Source organism: Danio rerio, chromosome 23 (genome assembly GCF_049306965.1).
Source record: "Danio rerio strain Tuebingen ecotype United States chromosome 23, GRCz12tu, whole genome shotgun sequence".
NCBI classification, from domain to species: Eukaryota; Metazoa; Chordata; class Actinopteri; order Cypriniformes; family Danionidae; genus Danio; species Danio rerio.
The window spans coordinates 6,325,868-6,352,183 of NC_133198.1; the positions used below are offsets into that span (position 1 = coordinate 6,325,868).

The following is a 26,316-nucleotide window of genomic DNA, read 5'->3' on the forward strand; positions in this document are numbered from 1 at the left end:
TTTGTGCTATGTTACCAAAAAATAAAAATCAGGATAGTTTTATATAAAATCTTCCAGACATAACCTAAAACTAAATCAAACTTCAGTTTGTCACTAGTTATTTATAAATTGATTCAAAAATGTCTCAAATGCGCCTCAATATGGTCTCCTTTGCAAATTCCACAAGGTAAATGTGTTATAAATGCAATGTTACCTATGTCAATCTATTCCAAAATGTGTCATTTTTGATACGTGTCCATTAAGTGTTACTTGATTTCCTCGACTTGATTCTGTCTTCTGTGAGTTCAATCTCTCCCTCTCTCTCCATTTCTCTTCTCCATTACCTCTCTGTCCTTCCCGCTTTGTGTCTGATATGTGCTCCGTGTATCTTGACTGTGCTGGACCTGTCGTCTTACGGTAGGTGTGATATGGCTTGCAGTGCCCCCTCAGGACAGATTTTGGGCTATGAAAACTGGCTGGGAATGAGATCTTTGGCTTCTTCTTGAGTCTTGCAGAGCTGCTGAAGTTGCTTGAGGAATTACTTTGGGTTGGTTTGGGGGTGGGGGGTTGCATTCCACCAGTTTGACATGCCACATAAACACCAGCGGGGGTAAAATTAAATGGGTAGAAGGAATGGCCCCTTTAGAAATGGATGTGCATTTGGTTATGAACTTAAACTCCATCCTAGCTTATTAAGAGACACCGAAACACCAATCCTCCTCACTAACATGCATGTTGAAAGGGTACGGTTGGTGACTTGTCCTTCAAAAGCTGCTCCACCTGTCTAATCACTCCCCAGACTGATCTTTAAATGTAACATATAGGCAAGTTATTCAGTGTATATGCAAATAATCCAACATATATGGGTTTCTGCCTGTAAATGAAAATGAAATGAACCTGTAAATGAAAGCAGGAGAATGTCAGGATGAGGTGAAGCAGCGTTTGAGACAAAGCCCAATGCATGCCCTTCATACAGGCACCAGTGAATGACCATGACTTGACTTGAGAGTAACTTTCCTGGATGACCCATTGTGTAGAAACAAAGGGCTTTGCTTTTCTTCTCGAAATGTAGAAGCCGAAGGAGTCGCGGGATTAAGTAGGTGGAGTGGGAAACAGCTTTTAACCAGGAGACCTGTTACAATGGTTCAGTTTGTTTTGTTGTTTTTGTATGTGTGTGCTAGTGTGTGTGTAAATGCGTGACCGTTTATTCTTAAATTTTGTTAAAGTGGTAGCAAATTAAACACACACACACACACACACACACACACACACACACACACACACACACACACACACACACACACACACACACACACACACACACACACACAAATCTTTCAGGCCATCCAAAGTGATTGTGTAAGAGATTGTTTTGTTTTTTATATAATTATTTTAAAGGGGTTTTTAACCTTTAATAAATAGAATAGTGCAGAGAATTGACAGGAAATAGTTGGGAACAAAGAAAGGGTCGGCAAAGGACCTCGAGCCAGGAATCAAACTCGGGTCGCTGTGAACACCATGGTGCTATATGTTAGCGCACTGAACCATAGATATATACTCTAGATATCACATAGGGACCCTGAGCATGCGTCAATTGCGCCGCCACATTGGTACAGTGCTCCCAGGACAAATGTCATTCAACCGCACTAGTCAAGACAGTGTTATTACGTGAAGATGCGGGACTTTAGCGCTGTCTAAGGGTGTGGTAACGAGCAAACAAAGAAAACAAAGCACAAAGGCAGAACATTTCATAGGTAATATTAAGTTTTTTTCTGTTTTTGTATGTTCTGAACTTTTGTTCTAATCAGGTAACGTTATTGATGATAACAGTCACTTACTGCATTCACCAAAGCAGCTCCAACTCGCACTAAACACTCGGCTTATGCTAGTTGTGTTGAATAAAATCAGCATACAATGCAAAAGAAATATGACAACGAGATGCTGCGCTGCCAGAAACTTGTATTATTGTCGGCTAACGTTAGTGAAAGAGTCGTTCAGGGGATCTATTCACAAACGAATCGCTCCCTCCGTCAGTATGAGAAGTGAAATCAGGAGAGGAGGTGTGTTTCAGGACACGGATTAGATTAAATTTAACAGGGAGGATGAATAGTACATTTCTGTACACACAAACACAAGCTTTTTGTCAGGAATGCCTGTGCGGTCACTGATCCATCAATGTAGAAAAGTGATGTAAAATTTTCATTTTCGTAATTAGAAAAAAAAAATTACAAACTAACATCCAGGAAAACTCCCGATCATAGGTATATGTGTATATCTCTGGCTTTGGATGGCCACAGTCCTCCACTGTACTTTGGTACTGCATTCATTTCAAAGGAGCGCTACCCTGTAGCAAGATGGCGGCGCTATTGACGCATTCCGTCCAATAGACAACAATAAGCCAGGCGACATCTAATGTATATATCTATGGCACTGAGCTACTAGACTATTGGCACCGCCGTATTGATTTTTTTATTTCTAAAGCAAAAACTTATTAAAGGTTTTTAGCTGAAAATGTGATTCTTGGTCAACAAGAAATTATGTTTAACCCTTTGATGAGAAAGATGACAATGGTGGATTAGAGTGTTCAGTGCATCACATGATCAGCTTCTAAACTCAAACCTGCTTCTCCACGATGGTCCATGCTGAGTCAGAAAAGAAATGTGCATGGCACTTGTCATAAATTGCAATTTATTAGTATTTTCAAGCAAATAATTTCTATTTTAGGTTTCAGACATTTAAATAAATGTTAATATTAGCAAAACATAACATTTATGTTTTTTTTTAAATACACGCTGATGTCTATGGAGATGGCAATAATAATATATTTTTTTAAATAATTGGACGATGTACTTATGTCTCGTAAGATACCTAATTTTCAAAGAAGAAAAAACAAAACAAAGGGGAATAATAATTCTGACTTCAACTGTATATATACACATATAAAGCACAGAAATTTTCACAATATGTCTGATAATATTTTTTCTTTTGAAGAAAGTCTTATTTGTTTTATTTTGCTAGAATAAAAGCAGTTTTGAATGTTTTTAAAATCATTTTAAGGTCAAAATGATTAGCCCCTTTTATTTTTATTTTTATTTTTCTGATAGTCTACAGAACAAACCATCGTTATACAATAACTTGCCTAATTACCCTAAGCTGCCTAGTTAACCTAATTAGCCTAGTTAAGCCTTTAAATGTCACTTTAAGCTGTATAGAAGTGTCTTGAAAAATATTTAGTACAATATTATTTTATGTCATCATTGCAAAAATAAAATAAATCAGTTGTAAGAAATGAGTTCTTAAAACTATTAAATTTAGAAATGTGTTAAAAAAAATCTTCTCTCTATTAAACAGAAATTGGGGGAAAAAAAATTACCAAAAGGGCCAATAATTTAGGGAGGCTAATAATTCTGACTTCAACATATATATATTTATATATATATATATATATATATATATATATATATATATATATATATATATATATATATATATATATATATATATATATATATATATCATTTGGGGTTAGTAAGATGATGTAAAAGTAAGTCAAATATATTTTATATTGTGTTTCTATTATTTATGTATTATCAAAAATATACAGTAAGAAAATACAAAATCAAAAAAAAAAGTGCTCAGAGGTACCTTAAATAATGTGTGGGTGCTCTTTGTGTAAAGGATTCATCAGAATAAACAGCAAAAATCAGTCCAAGGCACTCGAAAAATGTGGAAAAAAATATTATAAAGCTTTTATTGACATGGCTAATCCTTAAAACTGTGCCTAAGCATTTCGTCAAACACTTGCCTTCATAAGCGATCAGATGTGTCTGGAGTTTCTTTTGAACACTATCATCTCATGACTTATTACCATATCTAAACTATACTAAAATAATATATTGAAGGCACACATTTGAACACAAGGTTTTAGTATATAGATATTCTAATGAGTCATGAGATTATAATATTCAAAAGAAACTTTGGACACACTTGATTGCTGTTACCCTGATGAAGGTAAGTGTTTGTCGAAACACATAGGCTGAGTCCGAATCCAAATACTTCTATAGTATATAGTACGCTAAAATCAGTATGCGAGCCGAGTAGTATGTCAGAATTCATAGAATTCGAAAATAAGTATGCGAGAAGTACCCTGATGACTTACTACTTCCAGCTAGATTCTGGAGTGCACATCCCATGCATGCTGTGCTATCCCATGATGCCCTGCGAGAGAATTCATGAATGGGAGTAAAGTTACACAATTGATGCAGATAGGTCACGTGACCATGACAAAATGGCAGATGTAGTACATCCGAATTCCATTCATACTTTTCATGTTCATACTGTATAGAACGTACTTTTCTAACGGCTGAGTAGTACGTTTAAATTCAAATGCAGTACCTACTGAGGTCCCACTTTATATAAAGTGTCCTTAACTACTATGAACTTACATCATAAAATAAATACAATGTACTGACTGTGTTTATAATGTATTTGAGAACACTTATGATGCTTTTGAGTTGGGATAGAGGTTGGGTTATGGACAGGTTTGATGGCATGGGTAGGTTTAAGGGTGGGTTAAGGTCAACAGTGTATTCACAAATGTAATTACAAAAGTTATTACAGATGTAATTACATACATGTATTTAATCAAGCATAAGTACACAGTAAATACATGCAGTTACACAATAAGTACATTGTAACAAACTATTAATTCCTGTGTAAGTACATATTAGTTAAGGCCACTTAATATAAAGTGGGACCCCTACTGAGTCGTAGGCGGTTTCGGACGCAGCCCCAGGCACAGTTTTAAGGATTAGCCATGTCAATAAAGGCTTTTTAATATTTTTCCACATTTTTCGAGTGCCTTGGACTGATTGTTGCTGTTTACAGTAAGAAAATATTTTGACTACATTTAAGCATTTAATCTTATCATTTAATTTATTTACGTGGCTCCAAGCTTAATTTTCAGCATCTTTCCTCCAGTCTTCAGAGTCACTAAACCAGTGCGATATAATGAGTTGATCCTTTAAAAACGATGAATACAGATGGAAACTGAGATATATTTTTCAGGATTTAAATGGGAATGTCTACTCATTCGGTGTGTATGAACATAAAATCAACCTATTTCTGTTCAAAAATAATCTTTGCAGTTTCAGTTAAAAGTTAGCGGTGACAAATTACACGCTCAGATGTCTGAGGATGAATTTATCATATAATAACCTTTTATTTAAATGTCGCCATAATTAATAATTCCATCTAACACACACATGCATTTTACTGGTTGTTGATAACATGAATTATGGACACCTAAAAGTACCTCTTTTTTTTCTTGTGGTGGTGAACAACATAAAAAAAGGCTATGCTGATTAAGTTTAAATGATGAGCTTAAATCATAATGCAATAAACATGGTTAATCATCACTTTCTGATTTGATCACAGGGCTGTTGGTGCAAATAATGGCATACTGTGTGTGATTGATTTCTCCTTCACCGTTTCTTATTCCATCTGCCACCTTTACTGAGATGAATGTGCCGTAACTTAGCATGACTGCCTCTGAATGCTCGATGCAAGTCTCCTTTAGTTACGTAAGAGAACCACCGCACACTTCATTGTAGGAATACTGCATTACTGTTACATCATTAATCATCCTCCAGATTTAATGCTAGCATCGCATCGGTTTGATCCACTATGGCTTGAACAATTATGCAACCGTGGAGAAATATTTCCAGACTTTGCATTTTGTGGCTTGGCATGCATGAATGCATTCTACCATGTCAGTTAAAATATAAGAAATGGTGCTTGTGTATGTGGGGGGGGGTGTGAATTGAATTTGTGTGTATGTGTATATTCAGGGTGAGTGGTCAAATCTTCACCCCAAGCATTTTTAATTTCCTCTTCAGAGACATTCTGATTCAACTCTTTGTTTTCGTCTTGTGCTCTTGTGTTTCTTTTTCTTCTGTTTTGTTTCCCAAAGCTGAACCAGACATCTCCATCGATGTAAGCTAATATTTGCTGTTTCACTAGCGTTGCGTTTTGAGGCTGCATTAATTCTTCAAAGTGCATAACGAATGTGAGAAATGCTTCATCACAGCGGTGTCTGTCTGATGTTCCCACACGAATGAGCTTCCTGGGGACGAGCCCCCAAAGCAGCGTTAGTCATGTAACAGTGTTATGAACTACACTAACTCCATGTCTTTCAAAAGAGACAATGCTAGTCTAGCGGACTGCCAGCATGTGACATCTGATGCCTCCTTTCCACATTTAGTACAGCTCAAAATAAAAATACAAAAGCTGTCACTGAGGTGGTACTTTTTCAAAAGACACCTTTCTTTTTTATGTATTATTATCTACCTTTAGGCCCTGTTCACACTCTGTTTTTTGCATTGAGAGATGCCTTTTTTTGAACAGCCACAAGCATTTTGCATGCTGCTTATTCGGCCTGCATTGTGTGAACCTGTAGTTGGAGAAAAGTCAACTCTGCGCGGGAAAAGCGAATAACATCAGTCAGGTGACAGAGAGCAGTGATTAGGTGCGTTCAACATGAAGCACGGCTGCAGCCGGTGATCAACGAGATTAGCCAAATGCAGGCGGGGGCGGAGTTGAAAACGGAGCCGTCAAACCAGACACTTCGGGGCTCAAAGTTGCGGCAGTCATGATGACCGATCCAACACAATCTCACGGCAATACGTAATTTTTTGATTTACTTGCAAATTTGTATGAATTTGTATGATCTAATTCGTACAATTTAGTACGATTTGCTCATTACCCAATGACGTTTGGGGTTAGGGGTGGGGTTGGGTGCCACGCCTCCTTTTTAAAATTAAACATTTTCGTACGACTGAACTCGTACAAATTCGCCACTAAACTGACAGAACATAAAATCCTTACGTTTCCTCGTGAGATTAGGCTGGACCGATTACATGGCGTCATCATCATTTTTTTTTATTTATCACCACATAAAACAGAATACAGTCTCTACAAACTATAGTTCATTTTGAAGCAAAAAGAGAATTATGAATTAGGGTGCTTTCACACCTATGAATCGATTGCATTGTTGCTGTTTGCTCTAGGTGGGGTTCGCTTTCACACTGCAAAGTTTCTAATCGGACCAAAAGAGCTAAAACAAGTCACATGCAAGTAAACTCTCTTCACATTGGTCAGAGTGTCAGGGTTTATTTTGCAGCGTCCCGCTCAGCTGTCAGGAGAGGTGGTGGTTGACAGGGTGCGCGCGCGCGACGTGTCTGAGGAGAGATGCGGTGGGGAGGGGTGAGAAGGGTGCGCGACGATGACTATTTGAGGACCGGGAGGGAGACGCAAGATTACCAGAAGATCATCACTCGTTTGCGGGCATCCAGAGACTCGCGAAACTTCCCGCCCTACTCATAATTCTCTCTTCAAATAGCCGTATGCCTATTACATATCCATAAAACACTGTGATATAACCGCGCTCGGATCGGATCGCTTTCTCATTGCAATCGAACCGCTCCAGGGTTCGTTTCAATTGAGCCGAGACCATCTCATTCAAGCAATCTCGGAGCGATTACTTTGGCGCGGAACAGAGCGCGATTGTCCTGTTCACATATGCCAAATGAACCGCGCTAACTGGGCAAACGAGATACGTTCCGAAACAAAAGTGTAGGTGTGAAAGCACCCTAACAGACGCATGAGAGAAATATGGGGAAACAAGAGGTATGAACATTAAACTGAAAAGGCCTATCAAATATAAAGCAACAAGCACAGATTTTAGGAGTTTAAACATCACTCTTTAGGCTAAAACTTCTTGTTTGAATATGCTAAAAGGGGTTTACATTTATTTACATTTATAGATATAAAACTTTCCAATATAAATTAGTGTAAAACTCAAAACAAGGTGTTTTGATTAAGTCCTAAACAGTGATTAAGATTATTTTCGATAATGAAAGCATTTTTTATCCAAAAAGATTGAACAAAAGGACATTTTTTAAAATAAGTGAGCTACACTTTATGTAGAAATTTCCCAGAAAAAGGTATAAACGGCTAGACAGGAAAAAAATATTATTTTTTTAAATCATCTAAATCATTTTAGAATTATTTAATAATTTAGTTCTTTAACTGAATTTGTAAAAATAAAACCTTTAGGGTGGCAGGATCAATGATAATAATTTTATTAGTCTGTAAGACTTATTTGAGTTAATATTTAGGTTATTTACTAAAATGTTTCATTTAAATCGTTCGTGGAGCTCATTCATTCATTTTCTTTTCGGCTTAGTCTCTTTATTAATCTGGAGTCGCCACAGCAGAATGAACCAGCACGTTTTACACAGCGGATGCCCTTCTAGCTGCAACCCATCTCTGGGAAACATCCATACACACTCATTCACACACACAAACACTACGGACAATTGTAATAGTATCTGGATGCAGCCTTTATGATGCAAGCTGAGATTGCATCACTTAGCGATGCGATGTCAGACACAATGCACTCAATGGAGTGACTTCACTATGACGAGTAGGGTTAGGGGTGGGTTTAGGTGAGCGCATTTAAAACGCTTTGGATGCAGCTCAGATTGCACTGCACCAGGGCTTCATCCAGACCCCTCTCGACAATTTAGCCTACCCAATTCACCTGTACCACATGTCTTTTGACTGTGGGGGAAACCAGAGCACCTGGAGGAAACCCACGCAAACGCAGGGAGAACATGCAAACTCCACACAGAAACGCCAACTTTCCCAGCCGAGGCTCATAGCAGCGACCTTCTTGCTGTGAGGCAACAGCACTACCTACTGCACCACTGCGCCGCTCATTCATGGAGCTAAATGCAGTAAATAGTCTGCATAAAAATGCTATTATTATCGGCATACTGTGAAAATTTCCTTGCTCTGTTCAACAAAATTTGGGAAATATTTAAAAAATAAAAAATAATAAAATAAAAGGGGGGCTAATAATTCTGACTTCAACTGTATGGTGTTTATCTTTACACAGCTACATTACACACAACTAAAACTGTTAAAAATATGATATCATAGTGGACCGCCCCTTTAAAGTGACCAGTATGAATGAACTCAGCATCAGTAAAGATCCTTTAAGTACAAAATTCTACCTTTTAAAAAGGAACCACCCCAGTGACAGCTTTTGTACCTTTATTTGTAGCCCAGGCTCATTGGAGATACATGCCCAGGGCTACATTTTGGGGAAGATTTTTTATTTTTTTTTCCCATAAATCCACTAGAGCAGTGGTTCTCAAACTATGGTACATGGAGGAATCACTGAGTAATGAAAGAAAAAATTAACCCAATTTAATCATTTGATGCGTACATTAACACCAATGTGATCAGCATTGGCTGTTCTCTAAAGCCTACGATCAAAGCGATGTGTTTAAAATGTTTACCTTAGTGCATCGAGTTATAAGCTGCTAAAAATCGATTCAATTGGGGCAGAACTAGAGAAAGAGGTGCATGGTACTTGCAGAGCAGATACATGCTAGAGCAGTAGTCCCCAACCCCTGAGCCACAGACCGGCACCGGTCTGTAGATCAATTGGTAGCCGGCCGCACAAAAAATCATGAATTTCCGTTTTATTTATAATCTGAGTCTGAACGATCACTTATTTTGAAAATGAGCTTATTCTCTTGTTACATCTCGGTCACTTGAGTGCCAAAATTGAATCCACAGGCTAGCAAAATAAGTAAGAACTGCAGCGCGACGCGCTTGCGCATTCCAGGCGTCCACAGTTGAAAAAATCTTAACTTTTCAGAATGCTGCACCGTGAGTCACGTGATGATAACCGACTGATCGGTTTCATATTTTGTATGGAATATAATTTCGTTATTTGAATATGACTCTGGTTTTCGAACTGTGCAGTGCTGTAGCTGCTTAATTTGGCCAGTTACGATAAATTATTTTAATACTGTTGATTAAGGTGGTACTTGGAGAGACATTTTGTTTCTGAGGTGGTACTTGGTGAAAATAGTTTGAGAACCACTGCACTAGAGTACATTTTTGAAAATCTCATACACTTTACTGAGCATCTCTGCTGGAATGTTGTGATTGGATCACTGAAAATGAATGTTAGTACTACTTGGAACAAGGCTCATATAAAGGGAAAAAAACATCTGGGGCCTCATGTACGAAGACTTGCGTGGAAATCTTACTAAAACATTGCGTACGCACAAAGCTGTAAATGTGCGTACGCAGAAAAAAATTCAGATGTATGAAACACTGCGTACGCCGAATCTCACGCATATTCTTTTGTACATCCGAATGAACGTGAAACTGAGCGCAACATGCACGAGCACAAAACCCCTCCCTGCCTCCTCCCCCGTATGAATATGCTAATGACTATGCTAATGGAAAATCCCAACGAAAAAGCAATGGCAAAATCAAGCAAAAAGAGAAACTTTGAACAGAATGTGAAATGGAGGTGCTGCTTTCGGAGGTAGACCGGAGAAAAGCGGTGTTATTTGCAAGTTTGTTCTCCGGAATTAACAACAAAAGAAAAAAATAGAGTGGGAGAGTTTAGCTGATGCGGTTAACACAGTTGGGTCTGAACATCGCACTGAGTGCATTAAAAAAGGAAATAGTGTGGTTTATATCTGTAAAATGTTGCAATACCCTTATCAGTCTCTGTGGCGCACCTCGTAAGACGCATGTGATCATGTATTGACACGTTCGAGCACAAACTCGGTTCGAATCCAGCGTCTGATGAACTCTTTCTTCTTTTTTTCCCCCGCTACATATCAGATTTTGCCCACTATTTATCAAGAGAAAGACAAGTAGGAATCATCAATAAGTTTGTGCATCATATTTTATTTGCACATTTATTGAATGGAAATGTTTCTGATTCACGCATGCAAATTCATCTTCAATTAGTGTCTTTATAGCAATGTGCGTGCAATAGATAGCTCAGATTACATTGGGAAAACAGGCGACTGCTGCAAATTGTGCTTTAATGTTTAGCTGGTCAACTGTATGGTATGGAAACCTTACATACCTACTAGATGAACCCGTCTCATACAGCTGCCATTGCAAGGCTCAGACACTTTGTAGAGAGGAATTTAATACAACTGCCTCTAGGAGTCGCCAATGGAAAAAACAGACACGCACAAAAAATGTGCGTACGCCAGCCAGAAAGCTGCCGTGAAGCTGCGCACATTCCCACGTTCAGTTCATTGTTAGTAAATCCAAACGTGAGTGATTCTGAGCGTGAAACCTGGCGTACGCAAAGTTTTTGTGCGTACGTAGCGTTGATACATGAGGCCCCTGGAGAATTAAGAATTGACATAAAATAATAAAAAGTACTGTTTAAATTTTAGGAGGGAAAAGTATGTTGTAATCATTTAATCAACCTGGTGTCTTTCCAAACCCTTAAAGGGCTATTCACACTTTTTTATGCACTATATAGATATCGTTGAGTGTTACACTTAAATATGGTACAAGATATGCCTGGTTCAGACTACACAAAATTCAGTCTGTAATAATGGTCATCGGGTAAGATAATGTCTTTCTGATTCCTAAATTCGTGTTGTGTCATGGACAAGAAGGATATCAGACTACACTTTGCTCGCCCAGTCATCATTAGTGGATTGAAATAACGTGTGATGTCATCATAGAGAAGACGTTTTTGAGAGTTTCACCAAAACTTTGACACTTCAGAGTTCCTTTCTTCAGCACAGCATTTAAAATGCACTATATACATTGAACAAATAATATGGATTAGTATTATTTTAGTGGATAAAAGTCTAAATTAAATCTATCCATCACATTAAGCAATTATGTCTCTTCAGAAGACTTCCAGTACACTGCTTGATTCATATAAATTCCTTTTTTCTTTGTGAATCTCATCAAAGTTTTGGTAGAATGGGTTTATAACGGCACACGGCTGAGTAAATGATCACAAAATGTTCAGTTTATTTTAGGTGAATTATCTCTTTTAACTGGCAAGCGACCCGAATTTAAAAAGCACTTATGAAGAAAACACAGCTAACGTTAATGTAAAATGTGGGCAGAGCTTCAAAATCATTTCTGTTCACTAAAAACTAATAGGCACAGACTGTTTTCAACAAAGTATGATACATAGTTATGAATTAACTATCTCATTTATTTTCCGCTGCCTCGAACTAAACTTTGAATAAGATTTAATGCCACAGACCTCACATACTTTGGCAAATTCTAGCAAAGAATATGTTTGCGCCCACATATAATTGAAAGGATTTTCAAAGCGAAGAATGTTTCAGACTTTGTGGCCTTGGCTTATCTTTAAAAAGAAAAGACTAACAGTTTCATTCAAGTTGAAATATTTTTCTATTTCACTTTATTGTTAATTTATTAGATTTATAATTTCTTCAATATGTTACTTTTAATTCTGATTTTAAAACTTTAGATTGCATCATGATGATATATTCTGCGGTATATAGCGCATACTTGACAGTCATGTAATATTTCCACAATACTTAACTACAGCACAGGGCACAAAAACATTAATTACGACAGAAGCATTAGGCTAAATTAAAGTAAACGATATAAGTTCATTAAGATTCATTTCATGACTTCACCATTGTCATTTTGAAGAGCGGCAGGGAGGAACCATGTGAAATAATGATGTGTAAAATTATATTTGTTTACAAATTGTCCATCATTTTACATTGAACTAAACCATGTGTTCGCTTTAAAGAGAGTTCATCTAAAAAAAAAAAAATCACCATTTACTCAAATGTTTCCAAACCTGTCTTTTTTATCTATCAAACACAAAAGAAGAAGAATATTGGAAACAGGGGCGGCTGGGACTAAAAATCAGCCCTGGCACTGTAGCCACACCAGCCCACTTTACCATACCGACACAGCCCCACCCACAGACACATTAATAATATAATATAAGGAGTAACATATGTAATAGATATTTAAACATTCAATGTATGTGACTGGAACAAAAACAGCACAATTATAACAAATTTATACATGCATTCATTTTATTCACTAATTTTGTTTTTGGCCTAGTCCCTTTATTAATCTGGGATTGCCACAGCGAAATGAACCGGCAACTTATCCAGCATATTTTTTACGCAGCAGATGCCCTTTCAGAACATGGGGAGAACATGCAAACAGAAATGCCACCTGACCCAGCCAAGGCTCGAACTAGCGACCTTCTTGCTGTGAGTCAACAAAACAACCCACTGTACCTCTAAGCTTTTCGGCACCACCTTTCCTTTTTAATGGTCCATCTCTGACAATTACCTTGTGTTGCACTTACTGTTTGTTTGACATTCTTGCCAAATTTTGATTATGCCAGCGTAACCTCTGATTGGGTTGGCCCATCTTAAAATCTTGCCAATTGGGCTAAATGCTTAACATTTATTATTAGTACTATTATCACCATCATCATCATCATCATCATCATCTTGATAATATTCACATTTTGCAAGAGATAAAAGTTGGCTGCATATAAAAACAATACATATAAAAAAAAATGACTGACCGGCCCATATTTAAAAAAATGGTCAGGCCCTTCTGGCATTTGGCAGAATTCCCAGATGGCCAATCCGCCCCTGATTGGAAACCATTAGCCATTGACTTCCATACTGCAAATATGTCAATAGCTAACAGTTTCAATCATTTTCAGAATATTCTCTTTTTGTTTAAGAGAAGAAGGAAAGTCAAACAGCTCTGAAATAAGTACATTATGACACTTTTTTTTCCATTTGGTGTGAACTCCATTTAAAGCAGCAACATTTCCCTCCTGTATCTCCTGAATCTTTAGTTCCTGTGTGAAGTTGAGTGTTTTAGACTCCATCTCAGGGCTTTATTATACCCTGCAGACTGAGAATCAATTTATGGACAGTCTGCTTTAGAAAAACTAGCCGCCTATCGTTTTCTCCACAAAAGTAATGTAGAAAGTTACAAAATGGTGTCATGAAAGGAAAAGTGAAATCAAGTCATGTTGCTCTGAAGGTCATCGCTGACACAGTTACATACAGTAACACCCGGGTGGTTTGACACCCAACTTACTTCAGGTAAGCTGAGAATTGGCCCAGTTGAACCATGTTTGGGGAACTTCATTTACCTTCAGTCGCCTTTGCTCCAGTTTCTCCTGTAACGCCATCTGTGCTTTTGTCTCTCCAGAAACAGGAAGAGGATGACGATGAAGAAGATATAGACATGGGAATTACTGAAGAGAAGGAGGAGGAACCTAAAGAGAAAGAGAAGCTGGGCAAACTGCAGTTCTCCCTGGACTATGATTTCTCTGCAAGTCAGGTAAATGCACTTTACTTTGATATTATGCTGTATTTTCAACACAATCTCATGGCAAATCTTAACTTTTTAATTTATTGGCTAATTTGTATGAATTTGTACATCTCATATGTACAATTTAGCACAATTTGCTCATACCCCCAATGACCGTTGGGTTGGGTGCCATGCCTCCATTTTAAAATCGTACATTTAAATTCGAATGACTGAACTTGTACTCGGTTTGCCTCTGAGTGTAACGTGGCTGGGATGTGAATCAACACCTCTGAGGCCATGGTACTCCAGCGGAAAAGGTGGTTTACCTTCTCCAGGTTAGAGGAGAGTCCTTACCCCAGGTGGAGGAGATCAAGTATCTTGGGGTTTTGTTCATGAGTGAGGGAAGAATGGAACATGAGATTGACTGGCGGATTGGTGCAGCAGCAGCAATAATGCGGTCAATGTATCAGTCCATTGTAGTAAAGAAGGAGCTCAGCTGAAAGGCAAGGCTACGTTCCTACTCTCACCTATGGTCATGAGTTTTGGGTCATGACCGAAAGAACAAGATCTCAGATACAAGCTGCCAAAATGAGATTCCTTCACTGGGTGGCAGGGCGCACCCTTATGGACAGAGTGAGAAGCTCTGTCACCCGGGAGGAGCTCGGTGTAGAGCCGCTGCTCCTCCACATCGAGAGAAATTAGCTGAGGTGGCTCAGGCATCTGTTTCAGATGCCTCCTGGACACCTACCTAGGGAGGTGTTCCAGGCATTTCCCACAGGGAGGAGGCCTCGGGGAAGACCCAGGACATGCTGGAGGGACTATGTCTCTCGGCTGGCCTGGGAACAACTCGGGATCCCCTCAATGGAGATGGAGGAAATGTCTGGGGAGAGGGAAGTTTGGGGTTCTCTCCTTTGACTGCTGCCCGCACGACCCGGGCCTGGTAAAGTGGATGAAAATGAATGAATGAATGAATGAATGAATGAATGAATGAGCTTGTACAAATTCATACAAGTTAGCCACTAAACTAAAACCGTAAAACATTTACGTTTCCTCTTGAGGTATAATGCAAGAATTAATATTTAAAGGTGTCATAGAGTGACTTGATTTAATTTGTTTTATATGCTAATTTCTAACCACAGATATTACCCTTAAAATGAAAAGCTAGGTTTTGACCCTTTCGAATGGAATTAAGCTGTATTTAGTGCTGTATTTTGAAGCTTTAATATCTACAAAAACAATGGAAGAAATTAATATAGATGCATAAAGATATGAGTTTTATAAAGTTTAATGGTGCATTAACATGCATAAAACACTAATATTCAGCAGTCTACTCATATTTGGTACCTCATTTCCACACATGCGCATACATGTCTGTTGCCACATTACAAACGTGAAACTAATTTATAAATATACATGTTAAACTGAGAAATGATACAGTTAAACAAAACCTATGCCTCTATGGGGAGGCGATTAATGAATCTCAATCCATATATCCTGCATTTTGAGTCTTGATGAGCTGCGAACGTTCAGTGGAACAAAAGTTCCCAAAAGTGTCCCTGCCGTATTTTCAAAATAAGAGTCCCACACCCAAAGTATGTTTAATACAAGCTTAGTCAAACTTAGAAAATAAAGGCAAATAAATATTGTTGTAATCTCATTTGGAAACATCATGGCCAATCAAATGCAGCATGGGGCGTGCATATTAGTGATACCGTGTAGATAATCAGTTTTGTTCTCGAGATGACAAGAATGAGAAAATAATGGTGTTCATCATATGTCATTTGCATGTATTTATTCATTATTAATTACCTATGCCTTTCATACTATCGCATCTTTATTGTCTTGGTTTTGGTTATTTTGTTTTGGTTGCATTTATAGTGAAATAATACTGCATTTTAACCACTTCAGGTTCAGTCTGTTTGATTAGGTAATTTCAACAACAATTTTGATGCTCTTTTTTGTGGCATTTACTCACCCTTTACTCAAGTGGCTTCAAACCTTTATATGTTGAGCACAGAAGGCGATATTTTGAAGAAAGGTGGAAACTTTGTAACCAGTGATTTCCATACAATTATTTTTCCCTACTATGGAAGTGGATGGTTTGTAACTTTCTTTAAAAATATCATCTTTTGTCTTGAGCAGAAGTAAGAAACTCATAAAGGTTTGGAACCATTTGATAGTGAGTAAATAGTGAGTAAATAATACTGTACGTTTAAGTCATATTTACACCTGAAATTCAGTGGACAACATAAAATACAGCTGTAAGCATCTGTAAAGAGTCCAAATATTTTGAGTTTCACACGTTTTTTTCAATCAAATCCAGCCTGATCTCACGAGAAAACGTAAGTATTTTACATTTTGCCAGTTTAGTGGCTAATTCGTACGAATTCATACGATTTCAGTCGTACGAAATTGTACAATTTTAAAAAGGCGCCGCCCGGCACCTAACCCCACCCCTAAACCCAACTGTCATTGTTGGATGAGCAAATTGTACTAAAATGTACGAATTCGATCGTACGAGTTTGTATGAATTAGCCACTAAATGAAAAAGTTACGAACTGCCGTGAGATTGTGTTGATCAAAACGCCATTGAATATATGCATATGTAATGTTTGTCTGTCTCCTTGTGTAGCTGACAGTGGGCATCCTGCAAGCTGCTGATCTTCTGTCCATGGACAGTGGCGGCACCTCAGACCCATACGTTAAAGTTTTCATCCTCCCAGACAAGAAGAAGAAGTATGACACCAAGGTGCACAAGAAAACCCTCAACCCTGTCTTCAACGAAACTTTCCATTTTAAGGTACAGTATCCACTGCAGCGCAATACCAGTATACAGTCAAACCAAAAACTAATAAGACAACATTTCTCATATCATCACAGTATATGTGATATAGTTTTAAAAAACAGAATATGCTGGTTAGATGGTTGCAGGTTACTCCATTTCTTGCTGGTCATGAGCTGATTAAAGCTAGTTCTTTGCTTATTTTTGTTGGTCATGAAATGGTTAGAGATGATTGTTTGCTAGTTCTTGCTAGTCATGAGCTGGTTTCAGCTAGATCTTTACTGGTTTTCTACTGGTTATGAGTTGGTTTAAGCTAGTTCTTTGCTAACAATAAACTGGTTTTACCTTGTTTTTGCTAGTCATGAGCTTGTTTAAGTTAGTTCTTTGCTGATTCTTGCTGGTTCCTGATGGTCATGAGCTGATTAAAGCTAGATCTTTAGTAACTTTTGCTGGTTCTTGCTGGGCATGAGTCGTTGAAGTTGGCTGTTTTTTTTTTTGTTTTTGTTTGTTTGTTTGTTTTCTTGCTGGTCATGCTACTTTAAGTTAGTTCTTTGCTGGTCATCAGCTATAAAAGTCAGTTATTGCTGCACAAGAGATGGGTTAAGCTAGTTATCACTGGTTCTTAGTGGTCATGAGCTTTTTTAAAACTGTGGTTCTGTGTTGGTTCTTGCTAGACATGAGTTGGTTTATGCTAGTTCTTGTTGACTATGAGCTGGTTTAAACTAGTTCTTTTTGGTTCTTACAGAACATGAGCTGGTTTAAGGAGAGGGGTCTGGATGCAGACCTAGTGCAATCTGAGCTGCATCCAATGCTTTTAAATGGGCTCACCTAACCCTACCCCTCACAGTGACATCACTCGATCCATTTGAGTGCATTGTGCATTGCATTGCTGAGTGATGCAATCTCAGCTTGCATCAAAAAGGCTGCACCCAGATACTATTGGGTTTAAGCTAGTTATTTGCAGGTTCTTAGTGGTTATGAGCTGGTTTAAGCTAGTTCTTGTCAGTTCTTACTGGACATAAGCTGGTTTAAGATCGTTCTTGCTGGTTCTTCAAGGTGGTTATGAACCTTTTGAAAATTAGTTCTTGCTGGTCATGAGCTGGTATAAGCTAAATCTTTGCTGGATTTATACTGGTTAAGAGTTGGTTAAAGCTAGTTCTTTGCCAGTTTTGCTGATTATGAGCTTGTTTTTACCTAGTTCTTGCTAGTCATTAGCTTGTTTAAGCTAGTTCTTTGCTGATTCCTGCTGGTTCTTGATGGTCATGAGCTGGTTGAAGGTGATTGCTTGTTGGTCCTTGCTGGTCATCAGCTGATTAAAGCTATATGTTTATTAACTTTTGTTGGTTCTTGGTGGGCATGAGCTGGTTGAAGTTGGCTATTTTTTTTTTTTTTTTTTTTTTTCTTGCTGGTCATGCTACTTCAGGTTAGTTTTTTGCTGGCCATTAGCTGTAAAAGTCAGTTATTGCTGCACATGAGATGGGTTAAGCTAGTTATCACTGGTTCTTAGTGGTCATGAGCTTTTTTAAAACTGTGGTTCTGTGTTGGTTCTTGCTAGACATGAGCTGGTTTAAGCTATATCTTTGCTAGTTCTTGTTGACTATGAGCTGGTTTAAACTAGTTCTTTTTGGTTCTTATCAAACATGAGCTGGTTTAAGGGGGTGGGGGTCTGGATGTAGACCTAGTGCAATCTGAGCTGCATCCAATGCTTTTTAATGGGCTCACCTAACCCCACCCCTCACAGTGACGTCATTTGATCCATTTGAGTGCATTGTGTCTGACATGAGCATTAGTTCTTGCTGGTCATGAGCTGGTTTAAGCTAGTTCTTCGCTGGTTCCTGGTGGTCTTTAGCTGGGTTAAGCTGGTTGCTTAATGGCTGTTGGTGCTCATGAGCTGATTTAAGCTAGATATTGCTAGTTATTGGTGGTCATGAGCTTGTTTAAGCTGGTTATTTGATGGTTCTTGGTGCTCATGAGCTGATTTAAGCTAGACATTGCAAGTTATTGGTGGTCATGAGCTGGTTTAAGCTGGTTATTTGATGGTTCTTGGTGTTTATGAGCTGATTTAAGCTAGATATTGCAAGTTATTGGTGGTCATGAGCTGGTTTAAGCTGGTTATTTGATGGTTCTTGGTGCTCATGAGCTGATTTAAGCTAGATATCGCTAGTTATTGGTGGTCATGAGCTGGTTTAAATTAGTTCTTTTCTAGTACTTGCTTGTTCTTTGCTGGTCATTTGTTTATCAGGGCTAGCTTAGAGCCAGCACATGACCAGCTGGTCATGAATAAAATGCCAGTAGAAATACATCGTGCTAATTTTAGATAACTTGATAGAGAGGCACAATATGTAATACATCCCAATCAACTAAAATATTAAAAGACAACTGCTAGTATGATAATTTTACTTAACTGTTAATTATTTGTTGTTCACCCTCGTCCTCAATGCCAGCCTGTAGTCTATGTTGTTGAACAAATGTATCAATGCTGAACTTCAGTATTTCCAGACTTGCTGCAACAGCCTCTTCACCTCTTCACTTCCTGTTGGTCTTTAGTCCACTGTATGAAGAGTAAACTTTGTTTTTCTTTGCTGTCTTCACTAACATGAATGAATTATGGTGTCCTACACCCACTAATAATAATAATATAATATTTACTGTCTGATCAATTTCTGGTTTGACTGTACATAAACACACTAATGTGCTGATGCTCATTTTCCAGATTCCCTTCACTGAAATGGGAGGAAAGACTCTGGTCATGTCTGTGTATGACTTTGACCGTTTCTCGAAGCATGATGTGATCGGTGAGGTAAAGATTCCAATGAACACCCTTGATCTGGCACAACCTATTGAGCAGTGGAGAGACCTGGACAGCGCAGAGAAAGAAGAGGTAAAGCAGCGCTTCTTCTGTCATTCACATATGTTATTAAATGGTGTCAAATTCAATTGACATTGGTTATGTTTTAAACACATATTAAATGCAAGTGTCTACTTTGATATTTCAATAAATTTTGTGAAAATTAAATTAAAAATAGGGTAAAAATATTAAAAATATATAATTATAAAAATATTAATGTCCCATAGACATTCAATGTAACATATGTTAATGCAAAAAATGAAAGATCATACTTATTATGATCTGTAAGTATTAACATACATGTACAGTAATGTATGTAGTATTGTTTGGTACGGTGGCTGAGATTGTTGTAAATAACACATGTAATAACCCTAAACACCAACAAATTAAGAAAATATCTTCATCTGTATGACAGCAAACAAACTAGGAAAACAAGCTGCAATTTCTCACATCACATGCAAATTGCATGGAGCACAATGGAAATGTTTAAAGAGGAACCAAAATGTGGTGGACCGAACTGGGATTTGCTTATTGTGCTATGACTATTGTTCAGTTCAGTGACTGATTCCCTTGTCTTTTGTATACTATTAAGAGAAAATTTATATTAAGAGGTTCAGGGCTATGAACTTAACTAAAGCAAATACTTGTATCCATGATGGTGACTTTAGTCTATGTGGTCCACATATGTTTTAAGATAACCGGGCAACATTTGCCATATCTTCTCTAAGCCTCTTTAGGCTCACAGCCACATTAACCAGGGCTAACTGTGCCAAATATTTGCCAAAAGTGGCCCACATTCGTTTTAGGATAATTGGGCCATATTTGCCATATCTTCTCTGGGCCACTATAGGCTCAAATCCACATTAGCCATAGCTTACTGTGCCGAATATTCGCCAAAAGTGGCCCACATATGTTTTAGGATAACTGGGCCACATATTCCATATCTTCTCTGGGCCACCATAGGCTAACAGCTGCATTAGCCAGAGTTTACTGTGCCGATTTTTTGCCAAAAGTGGCCCACATATGTTTTAAGATAACTGGGCCAAATATTCCATATCTTCTCTGGCCCACTATAGGCTAACGGCTGCATTAGCCAGAGTTTACTGTGCCGAATATTTGCCAAAAGTGGCCCACATATGTTTTAAAATAACTGGGCCACATTTGCCACATTTTCTCTGGGCCACATTAGGCTCACAGCCGCAATAGCCAGAGCTTACTGTGCCAAACATTTGCCAAAAGTGGTCCACAAAAGTGTCTTAAGATAACTGGGCCACATTTGCACCCTGCTTTAGACCCAGATTACTCTTAAATGACTATGCCACAATTTTGCCAACTGTGGCCCACATTTATCCCCCATAATTTGGGCCAAATTTCTAATATTCCACATGGGCCACATTAGGCTCACATTCAGATTACATTTTGCCATAAGTGCCAAATCTTTGCCTTAAATGGCCCATTTATGAATTTGAATCTTTGGCCACCCTTTGGCATTGTACAGATGGGCCACTTCAGGCTCACGTTCATTTTGTCTGGCCCGAAGGAATACCACCAGTGCTGCATAACTGCCTAAAGTGGCCCACATACGTATGCTATCTGAGGTGCATTTTCTTAATGTTTTTGCATTGTGAGAAATCACAACCCATTTGTTCTAAAACTGATTAAAGAATTTTCTTACTGCGCTGCTTTTCTGTAAATTGTAGCGTGTTAGGTTCTCTTGGCCACCATAGTTAGGAAACCAGTATTGTATTATAAGTATCCCAGCTAGCAAAATTAATGTGGCTCAAATTCGGCCCACACCAGACACTTACATCTGGCCCACATACTGCATGGAATGATTGTATTATATTGAACATTTTTAAATGATACCCAGCCCTACTTAAAAAAAAAACAATGCATTCTCATTTCAGTGTGAACTGTCCCTTAGATCAGGGGTTCCCAAACTTTTCAGCATGCGACCCCTAAAATAACAATGCCAGTGACTCGCGACCCCCAATATCCTCTGAGGTGGTTATAAATACAGAAAACTTGCATGCAATGGCGCACTCACACACCAATAGACAAAAGTCTATTCTTCGTTTATTTATTTTTTTATGTATGTCAGTGCTGTAAATGGGCCAGAAAGTTTAAGCTGGTGTTATAAAATCAATCTGCTGCATCTGACGCTATTGTCTTTAATATAATGTATTTACCCCAGGGGTCGCAATCCAATAGAACTAGTAAAAAAGCTTCTATAGTAACTATAAATGACTGTTTTATTCTCTTGAGTTGGTTATGGATAAAATATGGTAATTCTTATGGCCTAATAATAATAAGTAGATTTTTGGAAATCACCAGGCGACCCCCCTTCATTGTTCCGTGACCCCTCAAGGGGTCCCGACCCCCACTTTGAGAACCACTGCCTTAGATAACCCATATTTTATTTTCCCGAAACAGCCTGAAAAGCTTGGAGATATCTGCATCTCTCTGCGCTATGTACCTACAGCTGGAAAACTCACCATCTGTATCCTGGAGGCGAAGAACCTAAAAAAGATGGATGTGGGGGGACTCTCAGGTACACACACACGCACACACACACACACATACACTGTAATGTTCTGCTGTTCCTCTTTTCTCCTGTCTCTCTTTTAGAGAGTGGGAGGAGTAGATGAACTGGATGTTCCTGCATAAACCATAAGAATGATTTCTGCTTTCTCTTATCTGCATTTTGCCAAATATTGTCTTCTATGCCTTGTTTGAGCGATAGTGAGTTCATGAAATGGTCATGTTCGCGTGAGACGTGCACGTGCCTGTGTGTCAATGGTAGCCATGCAGAACAGATAGCGCTCACGTGCTGACTCTGCAGTCCTGCTGGCACATCGCTGTGCATCTCTATAGTCAGTGCTCAATGCTGCCGCCTGCTGGACAATCACAAACTGGGAGATAACTGTTCAGACCAGTCTTAAAAGACTTCTAGAATGTAAATTCAGTCATCATTTGTTTCCTCAGCAAGCTTCCACTTGTTCCAAGCCTGCTCGTTAACACAATAGAAGATATTTTGAAGAACTTCTGAAGCTATCCAAACAGTTGCTGGTGACAGCTGACTTCCATAATAGCGGAAAAAAATACTATAGACGTCAATAGTGAGCATTAGCTGTAAGTGGAAGTCAATGTTGAACAATCATTCTGAAAGTGAACTACTGCTTGAATCTTAAAACTGGGTGACAGTAGGAGACATTTTGTGAAAGGATTGCTGTTGATGGCCTAAGATTAAAAAAACAAAAAATTATATACCAGTCAAGATATGTCTTGAAGTTTGATTAAAATTAATTATTTAATTATTATACTGTACATGTATTTATGTATGGACACTCCTAATTCCAGTTTAATATTTGAAATATATGTTTTAATACATGTACTTTCATTCATTCATTTTCTTTTCAGTTTAGTCCCTTTATTAATCTGAGGTCTCCACTGTGGAATGAACCTGCAACTTATCCAGCATGTGCTTTAGGCAGAGGATGCCCATTCAGCTGCAACCCATCACTGGGAAACATCCATACACACTCATTCACACACATGAGGTCAATTTAACTTACCCACTTCACCTATACCGCATGTCTTTGGGGGAAACCAGAGCACCCGGAGGAAACCCACACAAACAAGAACATGCAAACTCCACACAGAAACACCAACTGACCCAGCCAAGGCTCAAACCAGCGACCTTCTTGCTGTGAGGCAAATGTGCTACCTACTGCGCCACCATGTATTTTTAATGAACTTAAAGAAAATATCACAGCATGTATAGTACCGTGTATAGTTTTAAAAAGAGCTGCCTATCCTCCTGAGACCCAAAGACATTTTTTTTTGTCTTTTTTTTTTATTTCCTGCATCCTTTGGGTTAAAAAATTCTACAATTTAGAGTTTTTACATTTTGTTTTTACTTTTAATTTTACAGCATGACCACTGTATTGGACCACAGGACCATTTTAGTTTGAAATGACCGCCACTCAGACAAGAAAACTGTACAGGATATGGCTGTAAAGGGATATTAATCCAATATTAATGTAACAAAAACAAAACAAAAGCCATTTTTCCTTTGGTATTGAAATTCCTGAAATAGAAAAAAGACGTGATGTTAATTCAAAACAAATTTAACATAAAAGCCATTTAAAACTGATTGTCATTCTCTAATTGTCTCTAATTCTCTGTCTGATTGTCAGACTCTAAATCAGAGTCTCCCTCAACTATCTTATAAAGAATCCTCTCTGCTTCAGTTCTGCCCCCTACAACATGCAGTCATTAATTACACTAATATGGTCCTGGTGTCCGGTATATTGGACATTTAAAAAAGGATGATATTTTGAAACACAAACAAGTTAACAGCTTTGAACGCTAAATCTATTGTTCCTGACACTTTAATAAACAAATATAAATGTAATAATGATAGTAAAAACATTTAAAAAAGCTCAATTTTACATAGCTCTCTCCTTCCCATAAAATGTGCTTTTTTGTTTGTCGGCCATTTTGGATGAGGTGTAAGAAGTGGTTCATAGCATGCCGGCCAATCAAATAACAAATTATTAGAAAGCCCAGGATGTCCTCTGAACAGTACAACAGGACATGACAGAGTAGCTCAAAAAATTCAAAGACAATTAATGAAAACACAATGTCCACTACAGAGGACACAAGTCAATGGGCGGAGTCTCAGGAGGCTATTACCGTATTCATCAAATGATTCTGTATTTTAATATTCATTGCCGAATCACTAATCAGTTCAACATTGAGCATAATGAAATATCCCTTTTCCTTAGGCTGATTAGCCTTTTTAGTTGTTTAATTGTAGTATTCAATTATTTATTAAAAAATATTTTTTGTTTTATGTTTAAGTTTTAGCTAGGGCGACATGTTGGCTCAGTGGTTAGCACTGTCAGCTCACAGCAAGAAGGCCACTGATTTGAGTCCCGACTAGGTCAGTTGGCATTTCTACTATCACTATGAGATATTATACTAATGATACATTGAGGTCTGATTGAAAACTGAACATTATCTACAATATTATTTCCCTTAATCTACTTTTTCAGAGATATTTAAAGTACTAGAGACCCAGACTTAAGTAAAAGTACAAGTGCTCTATCAAAAAAGTGACTTGAGTAGAAGTTGAAGTGCTCTTTAAGCACCATACTTAAGTGGAAGTACTAAAGTATTCAACGTTTTTTGTACTTAAGTATTGCAAGTAGTTTATTTCAAAATTTACTACTCAAGCAATGAAAGTTAAAGTACAAGTATTGTGTAATGTATTTATGAAAAAGCAGTCAAAAGACATCTTATTATTTTGTTTATTTCAAATATTTATTTTTAGGACACTGATTAAGCAGAACAAAAGAGACATGGCTTACGATACTGTTTTTCTCTCGCGCTTAAACCACAGATCTGACAGATTATAACAGCTATAACACACACCTTTCAAAGTTGTGTGTCACAAAAACACTCCGTAATCCACTGAAAACGCTGCTGAAACCCGTTTTCAGATCGGAAATTTTTGGTTGTAAAAGTTCTAAACATTCTACCGGAAGACGCTGGTCACTATGGCGCCCTCCATGCAGCAGCCAGGAAAAAGATCTATAATTGTAATAAGTATGGGGTGTGAATCTACACTGGTCTCACGGTTTGGTTCGGTTACAATTATCAGGCTATTGATTTGGTTCAATTTCGGTGCATCTCGGTGCTTTGACGATGCTTTCCATACATAATTAGATTTTTTCTTCACAACAGTTTATATATATATATATATATATATATATATGTGTGTGTGTGTGTGTGTGTGTGTGTATGTATATATATATAAATGTATGTATGCATATATATATATATATATATATATATATATATATATATATATATATATATATATATATATATATATATATATATATATATGTGTGTGTGTGTGTGTTTTTTTGTGTGTGTGTGTGTGTGTGTGTGTGTGTATATATATAAATGTATGTATGCATATATATATATATAATCATATCATATCATATCATAATAAATCATTTTAATATCATCTAGTAAGTTTAATTTAAACAATTTAAAGCAATTTACCTTCAAACTAAATCACAATCTCTTTAAGAGTAATATGCTCAAGTGTCTTCCAAGGGTTCAGTTAATGGCCCGTTAAACACCGTGGGGATGCTTTCCCTGCATCACCTATATATCTCCATATGAACAACTTCTCTGGGGTGGTCAGTTTGCTCGTTTACTTACCTTGTACAGTGTTGTACTTGTAATGCAAAGCTCTCAAGTTCAAGTTTGGTGAAGCACATGTTCAAAAAAGTGATAAAAGCAATGTAAAATCAAGGTAAAACTATGTAGTCACAGTGCACTTTTCTCATTTGTTTGGTTTTGCAAACACTAGAGTTTGGGTTTACTGTAGGTAGGTGCTCCGCTGATCTGCAATAAACAGCAAAACAGGTTTTGCAAAAATATTGGCCGAGGCATGCATTTCCAATGAGTGGCATACACTGGAACATTGTGG

The 26,316-nt window shown here is 37.8% G+C and overlaps 2 protein-coding genes across 10 annotated transcripts in view; both read left to right on the forward strand.

Annotated features, from left to right (window-relative positions):
* Window positions 1-26,316, forward strand: part of zmp:0000001139 — a 308,609-nt gene that overhangs the window by 152,121 nt on the left and 130,172 nt on the right. The gene's annotated exons all lie outside the window — the stretch shown is intronic.
* The window catches only part of syt2a (synaptotagmin IIa), a 133,984-nt gene that overhangs the window by 104,644 nt on the left and 3,024 nt on the right, over window positions 1-26,316 (forward strand). For 3 of the 9 annotated variants that reach the window (XM_021469891.3, XM_073939776.1, XM_691185.9), the window contains 4 exons: window positions 14,071-14,202; window positions 16,805-16,972; window positions 19,668-19,835; window positions 22,236-22,353. In XM_021469891.3, the coding sequence (XP_021325566.1) occupies window positions 14,071-14,202; window positions 16,805-16,972; window positions 19,668-19,835; window positions 22,236-22,353 (586 nt within the window). Of the gene's footprint in view, window positions 1-400; window positions 527-3,771; window positions 5,974-14,070; window positions 14,203-16,804; window positions 17,394-17,649; window positions 19,269-19,667; window positions 19,836-22,235; window positions 22,354-26,316 lie in introns of those variants that run through there. The other 6 variants (XM_073939777.1, XM_073939778.1, XM_005174112.6 and 3 more) reach the window with 4 other exon arrangements.